The following is a 22,275-nucleotide window of genomic DNA, read 5'->3' on the forward strand; positions in this document are numbered from 1 at the left end:
CATTAATTTTTTTTAAACCCACATCCAAATGAATGATTACATTAAACTACCATCTTGGATCTTGGTGCTTTCTAAAATTCTGAATTCACAATGAGGGGACATACCTGATTTTTTGGTGTTTTTTTTCTCCGGAGAATTGGGCAGAGAAAAGAAGGCAGCGAACCTTCACTCTTTGGAACAGGTCCTCTATAGCAAACTTCAGCCTGGGGCACCTTTTTATGGTCAAATTAAAAACCTTTGAAATTAGAAGTTTATCATGGAAATGCTGACAGATCCTGACCCAGAGACAGGCTAGCAGGCAACACAATAATATTAAGAAAGCTCTCCCTCAAGCACAATTGCCTTTCAGCACAGGGGATAGAGTCGTCTAATGGGCACTGCTGGCCAGCAAACAACCATGATTTAATGTACATAAGCCTTGGTCATACGATAGCTCCATGACCCTCTAAGCTAAGCCAATTTTTCTTTTTTTTTTTTCAACTGAAATATACCTCAAAGGGTAAAGGATTGCAATTTTAGCCTTCATTCATGGATATATTGCTTTTTTTCAACAATATCTGATGGGCCTGTTAACCACCACCCGTGCGGGTCCTGAGCAGGTTCTAGGAAGGGCTCACTGAACACAAAACACCAAGCGTTTTCAGTAGTTTATTTGCAATTTTTTCTCTGCTTATTTTAGTATGCACCACGTGTAAGTTAGATAAGGGCTACAGTAAAAACATTTTCAATGACTGAAATCTTACTTTTCCTTCTAATGATCTGGAGCAAATCACGTATTCATTGATTATGACGAATAAAATGATTTCTGCTACAATGTTGAGAAAAAAACGTGTTCATCAACATGAACAGTTCTCATCTACAGAGATGGTTTACACGATGCAAGTAATGAAAGTTTTTTCCTTAACAAGTCTACTACCAAACTGAAAATGAATCTTAAAATTCCCTTGAAAATACCATATGGTTGTCATGTATCAATAAAGGAAAGACAGTCCCCATCACCAGGCCACCACCATAAGAGCTATATTAAATACTTAGGAAAAAAAATATGGAGACACTTGTGGCAATGATTAAATTGTTAATTATAGAGATAGATACACTGCCATAATGGTACATGTTTATTCTATAATAAAGTGAAATAAAAAATAAGATCATTTGGTTATAGAAATTCCTTAAAGAACACCACCACTTAATTATCTCAAACTTGAACTATCCCAAGAATGTTGTGAAAAAAAATAGAAAGTACTGGCTAAAAGCAAAAGCAGTCTGGGTACACCCACGTAATCAGCATGCCTTGTGCTTGTCTGTTAACCCTCTGAGTACATCTCTGACATTCAGGATCTCAATAGCTTAGTGCTGAAAAGATTGCATTCCATCTGATTACTCAATATTTCTACTTGACAGGTCACATTCCGCTGTTTATTCAGCATAGATCACTCAAATTCTACAGCGATGCACTGGGATCCCCATGCTGAATGGCCCTGCATTCTTCCGAGCTACCCCTCTGCAGCGTTCTGGGAAACACGCCACAGCTTCACACGTTCCACAGTCCTTCAAGACTTGGATGGAAAAAGGCCTGAGCCATGCACTGTAAGGTAGGTACACTAGATATTGGAGCAATACATGTAATGCCCACGGGAAAAGCAGTAATTCAGAGAAAAGGAAAATCACAATCTACTGTAGGTAGGTCTCTGCCCATAGGATTTTTTCATATTCCCACATTTAGAGTTGAGGCCAAGCTATTTACCTACTCCTTAGTCTTACTTAGAATAGTTCTTTGCTTTAGAGTTCTAGAGAAAGCAGTAGTTTCTGACCAGCTCGGGGAACTCTACTAATATGGAATCTACCTACACGCCGCACCCTTCCTCGTGTTCTGCCCTCCTCCTCCTCCCCAGAAAACCCAGCTGATTTGTGCTACTTTGTGATGTTGTGTATTAAGCTTTCAGGACCCTCTAAAAGGGAGTGGGGGGTCGGGGGGAATCTCAATAAATGATCTAATATATACATGGCAAGACAACACAGACCGAAGAGATAAACCTAAATGTGAAAGAGCAAAAAACTGGGGGAACAATTTTGCAAAAGTCATGACATGCTGTGATTTTAAAATCTAGAGTAATATAGACCATACCTTCATCAGTTGAAGAGTAAAAAGCAGCCATCGAAGATCCATCTGTATTTGAAAGTAAGAACTGACTGTGGAAGTGCTGCACACAAATTTCAAGACTTTCAGGTACTGAAGTATATTTCAAAGCCGAGACAGTGAGTGCTGTTCAGCCATCTAGATGCAAATTTCATGAGCCATCACACTCACTGGTTGTCTCCCGGGCCACAGAGTCAAGCAAACCTTAGGAGGACATTCGAGTCGGGCCCCTGCCTCCCAACACCATGGCTAGCCTCCCCGCTAAGCATCGCAGTGACTACAGGCTGCCTCAGGCCCCCATTCTGAACGTGACACACTGCAGTAGAAGCTCACCGGGGGAGACCAGGGCTAGGGAGAAAGATTTGGTAACAGGAGTAAAATACAGGTGTCGGACAGGACTTGGCCCAAAGAGAGAAAACAGCATCTCCCTCTGGACGGCTAAAGACAGTGCTATAAAAAGGTCATCTTAGGGAGTGGAAGTGTTATCCTCAGGAATACCCTCTAGGTCTCCCATTCCTGTTCTCCCTGAGAGACTATTATGTAGGTAACCCAGAGAGGCACATGGAATTATCTTCCCAATGGTTTAGTTCTTTAAAAACCATTTTGAGACTATTCTAGATTGTTTGCCCACTCTGCTTTCTCCTCGGCCATCTTGCAGAACACCTGCCTCTGGGCCCCTATGCCCCGGTGCTCCTTCTTTTTATGGATTCCATACTCTATGTGGATTGCACACTGAAGACTGAAATGCATGAAAAAGCAGGTGAGAAAAAGAACAGGATCTTGTTGCCTCTTTCTGTTTGACATTCCAGCCCTATAGAGCACCTGGCAATTTATTGCTCTTTTCCACCAGTTGTGTGTTTTGTTTGTGTTTTCCTGTAGAGGTCTCATACTGAGCAGGCAGACCCTCACTCACCAAACACAGGACAAGGTATGGTGCGTTCCTGAGGGTCTGCGCTGGCAGTAGCAGCAGCTGAAGTGGAAGCAGCATTTCTGGGGCGTCATCAGCACATCTTCATATGGAGGCAGTTTGGGGGTGAGGGCGCCATCTATACTCTGGGTCAGGCTGTTGGTCACAGGCCCAGGCCCCTCCACTCGGGATGCAGGACTCAGGGCAGCTGACAGACCTCCAAAGCAAAAAAAGCCCCTTTCTTAATAGGATTGTGAAGGGGAAAGAGGGGGTGCTGATGCTTAAGTTATAAACCTGCCATGTTCTAAACCCACAAAAAAAGGACACGCGAGATATCATTCTAGACGCTCTTCTTGTCTGGACATCTCAGCATCTAATAACAACCCCTTGATCTGCAGCAAAGCCAAGAAACATGTGTGTATAAATCCAAAGGCCTGAAAATTCCCCCAAGCGTTCCCCATAAAATCCTATGCACTCAGAGGGTTAACAAGTGCTATGTTACACACTGCAGATCCTAGATTGACTGATGAAAACATTCATTGCTTCTATGTTTAAAAAAGTTGCAAAATAGCCTTAACCCTTTGAGGACCCGATTAGCAGCAAGTTGCCATCTCCACCAACTGACAAGTCACAGTCTCATTCAGCAAAGGGAAATTGCTACAAGGATACCAGAAAACACACTGTTCTGCTCGGCCATTCAAGCATTGAGTGCTAGGTAGATCAGATGAAACTGTTTTACATAAATTTGGAAAAACAAATCTCAGAGTCTCAAAGGGTTAAGCTAGGACTTCGAGTAAAAGGGTCTTGTTAAAAGGGTGAGTTTGGGGAGCGAACAGTCTCGGAGGAGCTCGGGGAGTAGTCTTCCGATTCCGAGTTGAGTTCGGGCGGAGCTGGCTGGGCCTTGTACCGGCTCCTCACATCCGGGTGGCGTCTTCGTCGGAAAACCTGCCTCTCCTTATCAAGAGCGGTGGTCTAGCAGGGGCATAAAATGAGAAAGAGGACAATTAGGCTGAAGGAAATGGCAAAAGGAACGATTTCTGGAACTTTCTGAGGTCAGAAAAATATGCTGGCTAAGATAACCTGTCCACGATGGCTCACTTTTGGTGACCACAGTCACCACTGCTGGGGTGCCCTCTGCTCCCCCAGAAGCGGCTCCTAAGGGCACCTGGTCATGACATCGCAGGCACAGGCAGGATGGATGATGTCGTGGGTTCAACAGCTCCCTGGCCCTCCCCAGACCTCCACTAGCGCCACATCTAATACCCTCGGTCGCTCCCAGCCTAGCCAGAGACCCCCTGGTAAGTGGGAGCCTCGGGCCTGTGTGTCTGACACGTGAGGACACCAGGCATGTCTCGTTCATCAACATTCAGCTCCAGGCAGCTGTCTAATAAAGATGAGAGGTGATGAAGCTGTCACACATGGAAACAGAGCCACAAGCTCGTCCTGTTATTTTAGCACCTCCTCATTCTAAATGATCTTATTATCTGTTGATGAGGGAGTATGGTGCAATCTCTGGCAAGGATGGGTTTAATTTCAATGAACCCAATGCCTGAAATTGAAAACTGCTTTGAATGCAATTAAACCTGATGGAAACCTTCCCATGGATTTTCCTTTACAAAGTTCATTTTCATTGTAGTGTGCGGTAATTTACAAAACTGAGGTTCGATGTTGTAGGTATTCCAACTCTTGGGCCCTGTGCCTCCTTTTCCTGAGGAAACCTCATATGATCTCCAGGATGTGCTCTCCAGCCATAGCTCTGGAAGTTATTATGACATCAGGATTGGAAAGGGCATGACTTCATTACAGATTTAATGGGTGTGAGGAGGAATGGATCATTACAGAGAAACCTTACACAGAGGGCAGAAGAGCAGGTACAAAGCCTGAAGAAAAATACAGAACACATATAAAAGTTGAAGGCATCCCTGTTTGAAAGTCCCTCTTTAAAAGGATGTAGCCTGGAGGTTATTCTGCTTTTAAGAGATTACTTTTCCTCTACAGGGATATATACCGCCATTTTTCCTCTTGGAAATTTACTGTTAGCTTCTTCAAAGAACAGAGATAAATTTATAGCCAGCCGGGTTCTGAGAACAAAGTGAAAACTAAGCCCCTCATACAATTGCAGTGTAGCATTAGAGCAATCTCAGATCTAAAATAGGGCAATCAAAGTTCCAGAATGAAGTAATAAAGAAAGAGAGGCAGTGTGTAGAAACCAGTACAGTAAATGGCTTCGTGAGGCTGAACTGTTCTGCTTTAAAAACTATCCACACACTGAATAAGTGTTACAAATCAATGAGGAAGATAAACTTTAATAATTCACCTCTCGTTTCACTAGATTGTTAATGATTCAATAACTGGTGTGTTGAAATGTCTACCTTTGATTCTTCGAAGTGTCGAATTTTTAAGGACCCTCAACTCACATACATAGTTCTTGGTCTTACACCCACCGATTTTATGATATTTTTCAGCATCATAAATCCAAATTCCTAACTTTATTTAAAACATTGTAAAGTTACAACACATGGTATTTTGCTTTCAAAGCAAACTGAAAATGCTCTGTTTGTGTAGAGTTTGATGTAAAAAACAGGCGTCTATTTAGTCTGACACATAAAAACCACTCTGTAGTTAATCCAAGAGTAATATAAACGCTTCTCTTGGTCATAAAAATATTTTTATTTCTACCTTCTTGAGAAAGAAAACAGTCACTGGCATGGGACTAATACTGACTAGTGGACTGAAGTTCTCTAGCGTCGGGGAGAAAATTGCACAGCGGGTTTGTAGTCAGAAATTTTGAGTCCTGTTCCGTCCACTGCTGACCGTGGGAACCGTTCACTCAGTTCTCAGTTAAATAAGGAGCAGGGATAACGCCCTCCCACCCTCCAGAGTTGCTATATGTAAAAATGGATGTGCAAATGTTTTCAAAAGGGTGAAGACTCCCAGAAATGGAAGGTGGTGTTTTGTTTTTCTTTACAATGTAAGATATTGTTTTGAAATGAAGGAACTGCAGGTCAGAGGAAAACAATGCAAAACAAAGCTCTCATTAGAACTTCTCTCAGAGTACTTTCCCTCCCTGCCTCCTCTCACTGGCGCCTTCTCCATATTTACCTCATCTCCCCATAACTGACTCAATTATTCCAAGTCACGCTCTTGGCTGTCAGCACTGAAATAAGCCATTTCTCCACCAATGCTGTAACGCGGTTTATGCAGACACCGGTGGCACTCGTGGGCTTGGATGGTCCCATCCCCCTTACTTTCAGGTTCCTTTCTCCAGATGCTCATAAGGCCAGTCATAGTCTCTTCCTTACTTGTCCCTCTGCCTGGACAGCCCTTGCTCTGTCCCATTTGAGCAGCCAGTTCCGGCCACTCCTGCCAGTCTCTCTACTGAGCAGCTTTTAGATGCTGGCCTTCGTTGACGGGCCTTCATGCTCAAGTGCTCCTGAGCTTTCAGTTGTGCTGATTCACCAGTAACTTCACAGCAGCTATGTTTGGAAACATAGCATGTCATAATCACAGGTCATGGAAAAGGATGTATAGACTCTTAGAATTGAAAGAGCATTTATAAAGCATTCTTCGCCCAGGGCTTTGCCTTTACAGGCAGGGAAACTGAGGCCCAGGTATATGGAGAGACTTGCCCGTATCGCATCACTGACTAGGAAAAGAACTCAGTTCTCCTCCCACATGAGGCCCAGGCAATTTCTTCCCATTTAAAGTCTATTGAAACAGAACTCAAAGGAGCCACCGCACTCCAGTGGTTCCCTCCTCCGGTCCCAGCCAGGGTGAGCCAGGGAGGAGATAGATAGAGAGCACGAGCAGCATCAGAGGCCAAAAGCCCAGGGCTTTCCTGTGCTGATGGCCCGAGAGCTCTCTCAGGGACAGCAAGCCAGCGTCCACCACGTGTACAATCCCATTCTGGGCCTGTAAACACCTAGGGAGACCTGGGTCTGCTGATTGATAGGCAGTTCCTGACTCACCCAGGTCCTCGAAACATTCTCAAATGCTACACGAGCAATGCTTAGTGCTCCCAACAGACCTGCTCCCAAAGATGACTGAGAGGGCATCACTGTCCCCAGGCCTCTCCTCCCAGGGCTCCTGCTTACTCTGCTTCTGGCTCTATGGACTGTGGTTCTTTTTAAGAACTTCTCTGTGTTCCCGTGAAGCCCAGTACAGCTATCACTGCACATCCTGCCTGCAACGCAAATGACTCTGATGCACTGTCTTCCCTGCCACATTGTAGACTCTGTGGCGGGCAAGATCAAGTCTGGGCATCCTGTCTGTGTTCCCCGCAGCTCATAGCACACAGGAGATACTCTCCAAGTGCTGAGGCTTTAGAAATATGAGAAAGCACAACTGAGGTCACATTATTTCCCTCTAGAGCACCCAACCCCCAGCCCATCCTGCACACAGCTGACGGGTCAATTACCCCCAGGTCCGATTTGTTTACAGTTCCTCATGAAGTTGAACTCCTTGTCCTAACAGTCACAATGTGCTTACAATAAAAATTTCCACGGTCTAGTTCCTGTTATTACTCAGAGTGATCCTGTGATATCAGCAGACCTCATGTCCCCGTTAGTGGACACAGCATCCACTTAACTTACGGTTAACCACGCCTCGGTTTCCCTTTGGAAATCCCCCGCTCACGTAATCTGTGGCTGCAGTGAAGGGGACCCTACCTCCATCTCTGAGGGTGGGGTGCAGATGGGTTTGTGACCCAGAAGCAAGCCTGTGCTGACTGTGTTCGCCAATACCCGTGATTGGTTCAGGATGGGCACCCGACCCAGTTCACGGGACATGAGGAGACTTTCACCAAGACTTCACGTTCACAGTGAATCCCAACTGAGAGGACAGCAAGCCTGGAGCTGCTTCCCACATCCTGGTACCACGTGAAGTTCCAGACTAAAGCCATCACGGGGAGGCAGAGTGGAGGGACGGAAAGAAACCAAGCCCTACCGAGTGATGAATCCACACATCACTGAAGCCAGACCCAACCTTTGGACCTTTCAGATTATATAAAATCATACTTCTTCTTTTTGCTGAAAGCCAGTTTGGTTTGGGTTTTCCTCCCTTGCAATCCAAACAGTCCTAACTGATATCTCTCTGAAGGTACTTTAATCATGCTCACCTCTGCATCCTGGCTTACCGTGTTCACCAACCTGACATCACCTCTCCCACTTCCTGCCCACTCACATTTCTCTATTTTCCAAGACTTGATCAAATTTTACCTTCTGCATCACACTTTTTCTTTCTAAATTCCTCAGGCAAGTATTGTCTTGACCAAACTTTTGACACTTACTGCACACAGGCCTATTACCTTTCCTTTGCATATTTCCCAAATCCCATGCAAGCTGCTCGAGGGTAGGATCTGAAACTTCTTTGCATTTCCCAGAATGCCTAGCCAACTGTGACACACATCTAAGGGACATATTAAATATTTCTTAGTTAATACAGAATTAGAATATTTCAGGTGATTATGTACTTTCCGAATAGCAATGACAAAAGAAAACAGAACCCCGAACAACTCTATAATACAAAAGAGTAAGAAGTTAAAGGTATTATGAGTCCAATATTTAAGAGTGAAATTTGTTTTAGATATGATCAAATGCTTACATTAGATAACATTAATATAACCTATAACATTAGATAACCTCATATATTTATCTACTCAACAACTACATATTGTGGTCCAATTCCTTATCACAGTAAGCACCATTATATATGATATCTTTAGAATTTTAAGTGTAGCTGTAAAATTAATTGCCTCTAAAATCTGTACAGTTAAAATTTTACAGTTGAATTCTGTGGCCCGACATGTAGTTCAAGACAGATGAATTCAGCAAAGAAATAGAACAATAGGCCAACACATATTTTTTTAAAGTATTGCTATAAAAATATATATTATCCAACTGATAATTTTCTCCCCAGAAAACATTCAAAACATAACTTTCCCTCTGAAGTGCTGTATCATAGATTTAAATTCAGGGCCCTTTCAACCATGTCTGAAAGACTGCTTTCCTCTTTCTCAATCACAAAAACTTCCCAGATATCAAGGAAATTGGGTCTCTCCTCCCTAATGCCTAGCTTTATAAGGTAAGGTGGTCCTAAGTCTTGTTCCATTAAAACTTAAAGACTTCCTAACGGATTTATTATTTTATTGGTATTTTGCTCACGGTTTGCAGCTTCATGGAACAGACATGAATGGACTTGCAGTAGAATTCCCAAGTGTTTCCACAGTAAGTTATCACTTCATTAAAAGCTCGTAAGAGAATCTGAAGCCTGCATTATCACATTTTGGTGCTAAGTATCACAGGTTAGAGGTGAGCAAGAAATCTCTTGAGATTCTGGAGTTGACCAGTAGTACCCAAATAGGAAGCTCTAATCTAGTTATTTAAAATATGTACCCAGTAACAACGGCTATGTCGTGTGCGGGGCTATAGCCAGCTAACAGTGGACTGGGGGATCCTGACAGACCAAATAACTGACCAAATAAAATGATATGGAGAAACTAATATAAACCTGCTCTACATGAAAGAAACACTGCATATCCCTACCTCAGATTGCAAGCTCTTGGTGATCAGAGTGTCCTTAGGAGAGGCTAGATGAAGTGTGAAAACCGAGGAATGGTAAGGTCATGCCAGTTACCTCAGCAAATCTGGGGGCGACACACACAGCAGTTGGCGCTCTTAGAGAAATTCACATCCATCACATTTTGGTGCCTGCCCTAACACCAAGCATGCACGAATCAGAGACAGTGCTTGCCTAATACCCAGAAAATGTATTCCAACAATAGATACATCTTTGGCCTTTTCTGTTACAATAAAACAACACTATCCTCCACACAGTACTCAGATATTTTAAATCTTCTTTCTGACATTAAATTTGGAAATCAGCATAAATACCTAGGAGGTACCCATCTGGCCTATCTTTGCAATGTTATAGGAAAAATACAGCATGGAGGCAGAAGGTTAGGAATGAAGTGAGGATATGAATTGGAGCATTACTTTGTTTTTGCAAGTCTGAGTCACCCACATCTGTGTAATGCTTGCCCTGTCTGGTAGCTTTAGCTTAATCCCCTTGGTAGCAGCAGCAGGGGGAAGTCAGGAGAACCAGCTTTTTGTCCTAGCTCAGCTGATTATGTGACCTTGGACACGTTTTCTAACCACATCAAGCCATTTCCCAGTCCACAGCCTGAGCTGAGGTACCGTGCCTCACTCCTAGGGAAACATCCACCTATGAAATACCTGGATATGCTTAATATCACCATCAATCTACTAAAATGGGTTATGTTTTTCTCTTAGTAAACAACAGGCCTTCCCGTCTAAGGATCAGAAATATTTCTATTCTGCACTATGTGCAAGACCCACAAGAGAAGCACCTCATTTAAGTTCGGAGGCGACGTTTCCTGTCGTGGCAGTAATTACTGGATTTAAGTAACTGCATTTTTCAGAGGCAAATGGTGACTGTTTTTCCTTTTTCACTTTTCTTAATTTATTGCCAGCCATCCCAAACAGTCTTCATTTCATTAATAAAAGAACATTATCGTATATGTTGCCTTTGAGCCCATCCATTATTCATACTACCTAGGAGACTGAGCCAGGGATGCAGCTGTTGGGGCATTAATCTCAGGAACGCTTTCTCCTTTGCTCGCCCTTACTCTGTAGGGACTGAGTTACGATTTGCTTGCCACTTTGGAAATGTTTTGCTTGGTAGTAAAATTAAACTGACACCTAGATTGATATATCCACCCTTCTCATTTTTTTTTTTTTTTTGGCTTGCTGTCATGCTTATTATGGTTCTGTTTCGTTTTGCTTTAATATCCTTTTGGGGTCTCGCCAGGCAGGAACTGCACAGTATCTGGGTCTAAAGACACGGTATTTCCCTAAAGTGAAGGTGACCACTTAAATGGCAAAAGCAAGCTTCATGAAACCAGCGGCCTTCAAAGCTCCTTTCTAGGTACCCGTCTCTTAAATGTGATTCCGCATTTCCTGGGGCAGGGCGGTCCCACGCTTCCCCACCACATCATAAATATAGGCTCCTCCCCCTGATCTGGTTCTTAATAGAATCTCACATTGGTCCAACTCTGCAGAGGGCTGCTGATGGCCTCCCGTCAGGGGGTTAAAATGATAGCCACTTGCTGAGGTCAGGTTTCTAGAGGGCAAAATTCATGTGTTTCCTCTGCCCTACGGCCCCTGATTTTCTCACAGCAGAAGCTAAGCTGAGCTGCCATGTTGTTTTTCCTTCATCAAGCTAGTAAACTAAAGGACAGCTGTAGGCATAGTTTATCTTAAGAAAATCTACGAAAACTTAGAACTTACTAAGCAGGTAGATTAAGGGGTAACTCCTTTTATTACAAAAACAATTTTTTTAGCTTTGCCAAAGAATTACTCTTGGGTTGCTATAGTGGGATGCTACTGTAGAGCATCTCATATGTGATTTGATTGTCCAGACTCTTAAAAAACCACATTTATCTTCACAATCAAGGTTTCTCTATATTAATGGTCCCTTCATGGGAAAATTCAATCATTCATTAATTTAACAAATACTTATTGAAGTGCCTTCTATACGCCGTGCATTCCACTAGCTGGTGGTGATACAGTTTTTAACAAGCCCGCCAGGTAGTGCTTTTTTTCTTTTTCTTTTTCTTTTTTTTTTTTAATTTGGCCACGACACACAGCTTGCGGGATCTTAGTTCCCTGACCAGGGATCGAACCAGGGCCACAGCAGTGAAAGCGCCAAGTTGTAACCACCGGACCACCAGGGAACTCCCTGCCTTTTAATTTAGAAACATTTTTCTCCTACAACAGGAACTGAGAAACTTTCTGGGAAGGCCAAGAGTTAATACTTTAGACTTTGTAGGCTATATGATTCTCTGACACAACTACTCAATTCTGCCCTTGTAGAGTAGAAGCAACCATAGGTAATTTATAAATGAATGGGTGTGGCTGTGTGCCAATAAAACTTTATTTAAAAACCAGGCAGTGAGCTAGATTTGGCCCATTGGCTGGCTGTAATTTGCCAATCCCTGCCCTAGAGGATAACTTTTTAAACTTATACTTCATCAGGATTTGGGGCTATAGACTAAGTAAAATTTAATGCCCCCAATTCATGAATAATCTAACATATAAGTATTCAACAGTTTATCCCAATCAGAACATCAAAAAAGGTCACGGTTCTACTTTAATAACAAATGCTTGGATCTGGAGAGAGATCAGTTTTCCCAGGGAAATCTGTCTCTCGTGTGGTGTGGAGTGATTTTCTCCTCGAACAGTCTTTTCTGGGCTCCTCATTTGGGCTGGGTCCATGAAGGCGCTTTTGCACAGGCCACTCATGTCATCTTCACCACAGATTTGGAAGGTTGATAATTAATACTCGTCTCATTTTTATAGATGGGGAAGCTAAGAATCAGAGGAGGAACACGTACCTTGCCCAAGGTCACAACACAGTAAGTAGGACAGGCTGGATCCAAAACCAGGGCTTCCTGACACCAAAGCCACAAACTCTCCATGCACCTCTCCATGCACAGAGCTGCCAATCTTTAATCAAGTTAGTTTCATTTCAATTTTCAAGACTTTTTAGTTTCTACAAGTGTCATGTGTTTGACATGTATTTGAGAATTGTTTGACTTCAGCGTATGGATATTTACACTCTTTCTTAATAGAATAGCAGTGTGTCAATACTTATGATTAAGTTCTTTATGATTATTCTTTCCTACACGTTTATACCTGATAAAACCTACATCCTATCTGGGAACATCACTGAGGAACATACGGAGGCAAAGTATGGCAAGAAAGAATACATAGAATAGAGTGTAGGCATCTTTTTAAATCATAAAGAGGGAAAGAGGGAAAGAGGTTCTGAAGCAAGATGAAAATAAATATGATACCACAAAATTGTCCATCAATACCGAATCTCCAGGAATCTATACAGTTTACACCCAATCAGTAAGTCTTGGAATGCCACGGAAATTTCTCATTTCTAATAGCAAGTACGTTAAGTTTTAAAAAGACAAATATATATATTGTTGGGACCTGCTCTTAAGGGGGCTCTGAAGGTAAAACGAAACAAAATAAAATCTCAAACAGCGAGCAACCTGTTGTTTGACTTGGTAACATAACACAGATGTCTCCCTAGCCCCGTGTCTCTCTCTGTGACCATTTGTGGAACTATAATACAAAGTACTGTGGCCCAGCTTTTGAGCCTCCTGGCCAATAACTCACTTTTTAGCATCACGGTACAGCTGCCCTACCAAGCCTTATACCTCCCCTGTACTTTTCTCTGCAATCACAGTTTGGATGGTTCTGAAGTTTAAATCTATGCCTCTTCTATGTGTTACGTGCTGGGGTACGGAGGGTGGTTAATCCCTTACTAGAACAGAGGCCCCTGCCTTTCCTTCCTGCAGCACTTTTTACACTCATGGAGGATGGGGGGACTTCTCTCGACGGCAGAGCAAGGCCAAGGCCACCGTCCCTAAAGTAACCTGTGCCCTGCAACTTGCTGTGTGCGCCTTTGGAACCCTCTTCACACCACGCGGGGGGTTCCTCTCTGGCTTTTGTGGGAACGGGTCTTCCAAACCTGCGCCGAGCAAGATGCATTTAACTGACCCCACTCCTTTGCACACCCGAGCACAACAGCATTTAATAGCCTTGCCAGGGCTGCGTACGGCTGCTGCCGTTCTGCCTCGTTACTCACTGTTTCAGGACAGTGCTTGAATCTAGTATGCACACGAGTCACGTCAGGCCTGACCTCAACCCCTCTCCTGTCCTAGCTCACCTCTGCGTTTTCTCTTATTTGGCGTTCTTAGCGTATGTCTTGTTTTGGTATTTGTTTCATTTAATCAGGTTCTGGCTGTTGCCTTGTTCTGCGTGCAGAAGATGCAGGCATTCTTCTCCACGTGTTGCTGGCACAGCACCTGCTACAGGGACAACTTCACTTGAGAGTGGCAGGAATGTGTATGAGAGGGTGGAATGGCCCAGGCAGCTCATTCCTGGGAGAGGCTCACCTCCAGACTCTGGGGCACAGGAGCAAGGTCTCCCGGAAAAAGAAGCCATGCAGGATGCTGCTCCCCTGGCTACCGCTTGGAAGCATCCCTCTGTTCGAGGCAGGAGAATGAATGCGAGGAGGAGGCATGGCCCCCACCATTTCTCCAATCCCCAAAAAGCCTACTAAGAGGGACATGCCAATTCTGGGCACCCCGAAGAGCCGTTTCCCCAGCCTCTGCCCTGATGTGAGCTGCTTTACAAAACACAAGCTCATCTCCCAGGCATTCCGCTCAGAGCAGTGAAAACAGCCAGGAGCACTTGTAAACACAACAATTGGGAGTGGGGATGTTTCACCTGCAATGATTGTTTATGTTAGAAAGTTGGCTGCCACCAGGGTTAGACAAATGCTCCCACTTCCACGGAGATAAAAGGCGAGCATCTGCAATCAGGGAGGAGAGTGTTCGTTCTGGGCTAAATGGCATAATAAAACTTCCTAATTAAGCATATACGCCGATGAGTTTTTAGCATCGTTTCTCCAATTTAGCTTTACATACTGGGTGTGCTGTTTAGTACAGCATCAACTATAAACGTTGTTGTTACTGCCCCCAGCTGGAAAGCAGAGCAGTTTATGTGGGAAAGAAAAAAGAGATTATCTTCCATCTGCTCCTGCCCATTATTCAGGGATGTGTCATTTTGTCTGCTGATGGGAACCATCGCTGGGATTTTAGTCAAATGACCTTTTTATACTTGGCTACGTTTATTAATTACTGTGTTTATTTGGTGTTTTGCACCCACCCCTAAGCCCACAAATTGAGTAATATAATTTTCTAGCGTTTTTTTTGAAATTTATATGTGTAATTTGTGTTATACAAATATGCACAACTGTAATTAGACATATTTGATGCCTATTTTTAATTGTATATCAACTGTACTCATAAATGTTTGGTTAATATGCCTGAGGTTAGGAGACATACAATTAAAAAAGGATGGAGCATGATTCGATTTATAGAAAGAACAAAACCAGGCAAAGCTAATTAATGCGGACAGACTCCAGGTCAGCGTTTACCCTTAGGGCTACGTGACCCTCCTGGAAGGGCCCTGGGGGCTGGGGGTCCTCTGGGGGTGCTAGAAATGTTCTGTGCCTGATCTGGGTGCTGCTTACAGTGGTGTGCTCACTTTGTGAAAATTCGTTGAGATGTGCACTCCTCAAAATGTATATTATCTTTCAGGAAAAAGTAAAAGATGGATGGATCATCTTCCATGTAAAAAGAGTCTGCACAAAGGCAAATCATGATTGATTCACCCCCCCCAAAAAAAGGTTAAAAATAAAAAAGTTCTTTCTGTACCTATAAAGCTATTTATTTAGGTAACAAAAAGGTGGGTGTGCAACTCCTGTATGCAGATCTGTCTAGAAGATACAAAGAGCCTTCTATGTAAAACTGACTTTGATATTTATTGAAGTTTGGGTATTTTCTTGCTTTCAGCAGGCTTAGAAATTATCATGATCTTAGATATTTGGATAGTTTGTCAAAGGGTGGCCTTTTCTGCATCTCTAATGCCTTTGATTCTAATGTCTAATTATACTAAAAAAGAGTAATAATTGGGGGTTAAATTGTATATTATATATGTTATTCTTTCTTTTCTTTCCTTTTTTTTTAACAACTTGGTCTATTCCATGAACAGCATAAGGCACCATCATTTGGGGGAAATGCCAAACCCAGTGGAATTTTTTCTTAGCAAACGCTAAGATGTGGAGCTTTACCTGGAGATCATTTCAGAAACATTAAGATGGAGGAGAGAAGTTGCCTAGGACTTCTCAGAGTTCATTCCTCATATCATCAAAACTCATCCTGCCTGTGGATAACTTAAAGAGACACAAACAATGCCCCTTGAAGGAAATGCCAGTGCAGTTGACTGGAATAGAAAACGATTGGATAGAATTCTTAACCCAGTTAAAAAAAAATCGATACCTCCCATAGTCCCTTTTGCTTGAGCAGATAAGCCAGCTAAGTAATCTGACCGTTACAAAATATCGAAAAATAAATTCATGCAATAGCTAGTACATAAAGGGATTTCCAAGGGGAGAGAGGTAACAATAAAACAAAAACAAAATGGAACAAAAAGGTGGAGAATTTGAAAACACAAGCTTACCAACACACACAATGCATTCTATAGCTCACTGTGCTCGGAGGAGCTTCTATGACTAAGGTGTAAATGCATTGTTTCATCCATCTACTAAGGTTAAGGTCAGGCTTGATGATTTTAAAATGACAGTATATACTTCTATAGAACATATACTAAGGTACTATTGTTCTTCCATTTGTTAAGGGACAAAACACTAGAAATCATTGTTTTAATTAGCAACATCAGGCAAATGCTTTGACATTAACACTAAATATACTGTCCTTTTAACTGTAAGGAAAATTGATACTGAGCATGTGCAATGGAAAGAAAGCTGGCAAATGTCAGTGTGAATAATGGGGTGAAAAAAAAAGAATGAGGGGGTGTGGCATCTCAATCAAGATTAAAATGAAACTGATAAAGCAGCATATGGACTGGATAACAAATCAAAAGCATGTTTATCCACTGAAGGAACTGGTTAATGGAGACTGCCAGCACGTTGCCATGGAAACACTGACTTGAGCTGCACCATCTCATACCTTATCCAATACATTCCTGGTTGTTGGTAGTAGTCCAAAGACCCTGATCTCTTGATGGTAAACCCGTGGTCCAGCTGAGCAGAGAGAAATGGGGGCAACTCAGTGGATCGACATTGTGCTAAAGTATTAAGACTCCAGACCAAGCTGTTCTTCATTGACTATATATGTATATAGAGTTACGATGCCTCTTCTGCAGGGTGACTAGCTAATATCCTAAATCTGCACATTGAAAATAAAAAGGCGAGAAAAGACACTAATCCCCCATGAATATCTCGGAGGCCAATTTGTTAGAAAAGATCTAATTTGTCAGACAAGGTTTTGAATGCACATTTAATAATATCCTCTCAATTTCAAAAGATATAAACACGTCTTCATATTCTAGAGCAATGGAAAATGCTTTACAATAAAGTGCTGAAATCAGCTTTAGCCACCTAAGAGAAAGCAGATTGGACGCCCCTCCCCCCTAAATCTTACCCCATGAAGCTTAAGTTTGAGGCCTTCATAAATATGAAATAAAAGATGAAAAGAATCAAGTTTTGAATCCCCATAAATCACAGCAATTTGGATTTCTTTAAGAGTTAATCTTCAAAAGCAGAGCTGCTCTTAAAGGTGAATCAATTACATTTCTGAACTAAAAAGATATGGTATAAAACAGTAATTTTCTCCAAGAAAATATAGAAAATAAAATGAAAAATAATTTTCGCTGTATATTAAAAATGCATATGTACAGTTAAGTCCTTATGATTAACAAAAGGTACAATAAATAGAAGACAGGATAAGTTCTCAAAGTTGTTCCTCCTGGAATAAGTTGTTAGCCTTTGGCTACCTAGGAATAAAAGATTCAATCCCCAGATTTGAGAAACAGTAATCATGCCGTATGCCCACTCCCCCATTCTGCCCATAAGAGGATGCAAGCTGACCACCTTTCTTTCTGGAGAGGCTCATGAGTGCTTTCAAGTGTGGTACTGGCATGATGCTGATGACAGTTTCTACTACAAAATTCACAAAGGCATTTCAAAAACATGCCGGGGCACTTGTTCAAACTAAAAACTGCTCAGAAGATTTGGTATTCTGATTATAAACTAGGCTATCCCAGTGTTCACGGAACAGCAATGTGAGATTTTAATCTTTTTAAAAATGTACAGTTCGTTTTATTTAGAAAAAAAAAATTGAAGTACACTTGCTGTTAGGAAGGTGAAGGCCTGCATTTCTGTTTCAGCCCAGGGATGGCTACTCAGTAACTGGCTCTTTATTGCCATCTGCAGGCAAAGTGCCCCATAACTCCGCATGTGGGAATGCCCCAGTGCAAAGGTCTCTCGCTTTAGAAGGAAGCTTCCCACTATCACAATTATTTGCACATTGATTAGTATGGATTTGTTCAATTAGACTGAAATGCTCTATTTGCATGACCAAAATGCAAAAGAAGAACTCGAAAGCATTAGGAAAATTGTTGGTTAAAATAATAAACAGCATTAAATGAGGAAAAATAAATTGGAAGTGACATCTGAGTCATCGGTTCTTCATCAAGCTGAGCAAATCTAATAATGCCTCCCTCCCATCCCTCGGCTCTCAAGAAGTCCGCCGTTAAAATGTCATCTCTAATTCCATTTTATGTCTATAAATTGCATTTTAATAACCTTTTGTTTCCCTTTCTCTGTTCTGTTCTGGGTTTCTTTGGTTTGGTTTGGTTTGGTTTTAATCCCCCGACCACTGGGAAAGGCAGTGGAGGAACAATGGACGCAGATTGTTGTAGTTATAAGGACAGCAATGGGTTTCCACCTAATCATGTCACCTGACCTAAATGTCAGATACCTTTTCTCCTTCGAGAAGGGCTCTATGATGCCCGTGAGCCTCCAGCTGGTAATTACTCTCCCAGCCAACTCGAGGACCTTAATATAAAGTTATCATTTGTCCTCTCTTTGGTCTTAATAATGTAGGGGGTGGGAGGAAGAGAAGAAAAAAAATGACAACACGAACAGAAAACATTAAGGTTCAGAACCATGAATGCATGTTAAACTACACTCATGTCATAAATTACACCTGTGATTAGAGTCCGTTTGTTATGACAGTATGCTCTTTTCTCCTTTGTCATTCCGAGAAAGAAAAAGTGTCATGAATTCCTTTATGAGCAGATAGTGAGGCTTCTTTCTAACTAAGGAAAGAGAACTACCGGTTAAAGACCAATGATTTAATTGCTGATTTTCTGAAAAAACAAGCTGATACTCTGTTCTAAACAGTATATATATTTTAATTTTAAAGGGTGTATATAATTTACAAAAAAGCACTCCTATAATAGAGGCAGTTTAAAATAAAATACATCATTTGATAGCCTCTGGGGAAAGCATTCATGCCCATGGGAAAAAATTCTGTCTGCATGAAATCTATGCTGAAATCAGGTTTTTTTCCTGTGTCTATCAAATAGAAGTCATAATAGTATTATATTAATTACAGAAATTTCTATCATGTGGGTAAATCAATAATTATATTCCATTATTAAATTGTCAAATGATCTTTATAGAACGCACCATTTATGAAAGCTATTCCTTCAACCTCTCACTTACATTCTGTCTCACAGCAGAATATTGTTCGTTTGCAATTATACTTTAGCTTGAGTTGGGGATATTATTTAATGCCAGGGCTCCTTTATCTTGTGATGGTCCCCTGAGTCTAATTCTGTGCACTTCAAGAATGGGAACGTGGCTATGGAGTATACATTGACTTATCCGGTGCTATTTTGAAAGTTAATAACAAAGGCAGCCAACCTGGCTCGTTTCTAATTCCCAGCCCTGCCCTGCACCTAGTGACCTACCCCAGGTTCTTATGGAGGGTGTGGACATTTATGAGGGAAAAGCATTCTGGAGAAGATGAATAAATGCATATATTATGGCCGGCCAGCTTCTCCTGAAATACCCCCTGAAATGTACAGCCATATTCTCTTTCATGTTTGAAATATTAATAATAGTGGTCAACATGTGAATTGTGCAACATTAGAATTGACAAGGCACTTTTTCAGATATTTCTCCAAAAAGTCAATTATTTTGAGCCTGAGTTAAGTTGATGATTTTTTTCACAACTTTGTAGTGGATAAAGAGATTAAGTAAGCTTGCAACTAATGCACAACTCAGCATCACACAGCCCATTTTACAACTTATATTAACCAGTTGGTACAGTCTCCATGGAAACATATCAGTGATGAACTGAGAAACTGATACTAAATTGCATTCAAAATGGTCCAGTCATAGAAAAAAAAAAATATCAGTTGGACCTTTAATCTTCAAATACTAACTGAAGTTCTTTTTGGAGATCTACTTAGCTGATGTTTTAATAAACTCACATGGATTAGGTTTCAAAATTTATCCAGGTTTGATTAAAGTAGCATTTCCCCTCCCATCTGTGTTGTCTGTCCATTGGAGAATTGCCCTGAAGTTCCTGCTCTCAGTCATTACAAGACTCCCACACTACCGTGAACAAAGCATTCTCGAGCAACCAAGGCAAACTAACCAAAGACTAGTTAAACTAAAAGACCAGGAAAAACGAAACAAAACCCAAAATGACAGAGGTGGAAAAAGCACCCTCTCTAGCAGTTGTAAGCCCTCAGCAGGAGCAGAAAAGCAGTTCTTTTCATGGACAAGTGTGCTGGCAGTCCATTCCAAAAGAAAATTGTGGAAACAAACATTTTGGAATATACTTGTGTCTTACATGAATGATGAAGACAGAGGATAGGATGTCTGGTTTCCCTGAGAAGCACCATGAGATTGTTACTTTCAAAAATTACTGATTGAACATTAGCTGATAACAAAGAATGCTGACGATCGATGAAGACAGGAAGGACACTGTGCTTCTACACTGAGTTTCCTTAGAAAGAACTAAAGAGAGAGAGGGCCAGAAGAACAACTTGCAATGTTAAATCCCCAGGAGCGCCAAGAAGCATGGGGAAAGAGTATGCATTCTATTTAGCGCTGTCAGTGTACTCCTGAACCAGTAACTCATACTCGTGTAACTCCCTGCTGAAAGGGTTCAATCAAAAAACAGGAAGTGCAACTAGTCCAGGAAAGTATACGCATGCATTCGTGCCACCTGCAAATTCTGGAAACTCCTATTAAATATTTAGTAACCCAGATCTGGGATTGGTTGTATCAAATAGGTCACCTAGTTATCTTTTGCTTTACCTGGAGTTCTAGCACCACCAAAAAAGAAAAAGAGAAGGAAAAGAAAAACACCCATAGAAGTAGTTAAATATTCAGTATTGCTGACGAGCATGATGGATGTCTAGTAGCATAAATACTTTTAAAAATTTGAGATCATAGTGTCTAAGTTCTTTGTTTTAAAAAAGAAAAACAGCTCAAGTGATTTCACATTGAATATGCTGTTAAAATGTATGTACTCTGAAAAAAAGAGGAAATTATTTAAAACTCAAGTAATCTGGGACTTGAATATATTTACTCTAGAATAGGACACTGGGAAGTATGGGGTTTCATTATTTCTCTGCCCAATTTAATCTTTGCCTAGAGCTGCTATCAAATTGCATGTAGTGTATGTCTGCATGTATGGAACAGAAAAAAAAAAAAATCCTCCTGCAGCCACATCAACAAAATGGTAAACGTTAAAAGACTGTCCACTTTGAAAACAGAAATTTCTAAGGAGCAAGAAATCCTGATTTCTTTGGGTGTTCACAGCAATTCAGTTTCACTGAAAATCTCACTGGGTAAGCGTCCTGCCACGTTTCTGGCTTTCGTTTACGTCTCGTACAAAGATCTATAGTGTTCCGGTCTCTCTCTGCCGTGTCCTCCCTTTCAGCCCCCACCCCCGCCAGGTCCTGGCAAAAGGACACTAGGAACTCTTTTTCTCAGAGCCCAGAAGTTTGCACTGGCACAGAGTCCAATGTGGGGGAGGTTTTCTGCTTTAACAAATAAATCATGAAATTAATATATACTGCAAGGCACCCTGGAGGTGTTGGATAATGATGTGACTCCCAGGGAAATGATCAGCAAAAACACATCATATATATAAGCCCCAGACCTCCCCCAGTGCTTTAAATGGTCGAGCTGTCTAAAGAAATGACCCATTCTGCTGCCTCTGGGTGGAATCTCCTGAGTAATGCCCATCTCTTAGGGGGAGTGCTTTGAAAAAGTTATAGGTAGATATTTCAGATGCTTACTGCTATGACAGAAACTCCAGCTGCTGTGCTGTTCGGTTTCGGGCCTGTGTTGAAATGCTTCTTTATCTTTCCTGCTACTGACAGCTGATGTTCATTTTCTGGGAGGCCGTCATCCTGGAAAAAAAAAATAAAAAATTTAAAAAAAGGAGAAGAAGAAAAAAAATGAGATAAATAGAAAATGAGGCCAAGATATTCCAGTAACAGGCAGTAATCTTAAAATTCATAACATCTCAGGAAGAAACCAACCAAAGTCCTCTCATTAAACACTGTCGTAGCAAGTACTGCTTCAAGGGCTCCTTCATTTCCACATTTGCTCTAAAATTAATTTGCTGTGTCTTCTTACCCTCTGACTTTGTCCCTAAATAAAAAGTTTTATTTGTTTTTGGTTTCTAATAAAATTGATTTCAGCCATCGCTCTGAAGACATATGTCAAAGAGCAAGTT

At 41.6% G+C, this 22,275-nt stretch overlaps 1 protein-coding gene across 2 annotated transcripts in view; it reads right to left on the reverse strand.

Annotated features, from left to right (window-relative positions):
* Nucleotides 1-3,757: 3,757 nt before the first annotated feature.
* Nucleotides 3,758-22,275, reverse strand: part of DCLK1 (doublecortin like kinase 1) — a 325,626-nt gene continuing 307,108 nt past the window's right edge. For both annotated transcript variants that reach the window (XM_081214510.1, XM_081214509.1), the window contains exons 16-17: nucleotides 21,833-21,946; nucleotides 3,758-4,016 (exon numbers count right to left, since the gene is read on the reverse strand). In XM_081214510.1, coding sequence (XP_081070636.1) covers nucleotides 3,852-4,016; nucleotides 21,833-21,946 — 279 coding nt within the window. In that variant the 3' untranslated portion in view covers nucleotides 3,758-3,851. The remainder of the gene's footprint in view (nucleotides 4,017-21,832; nucleotides 21,947-22,275) is intronic.

Source organism: Mesoplodon bidens (genome assembly GCF_964165515.1).
Source record: "Mesoplodon bidens genome assembly, chromosome: 17".
Lineage (NCBI taxonomy): Eukaryota > Metazoa > Chordata > Mammalia > Artiodactyla > Ziphiidae > Mesoplodon > Mesoplodon bidens.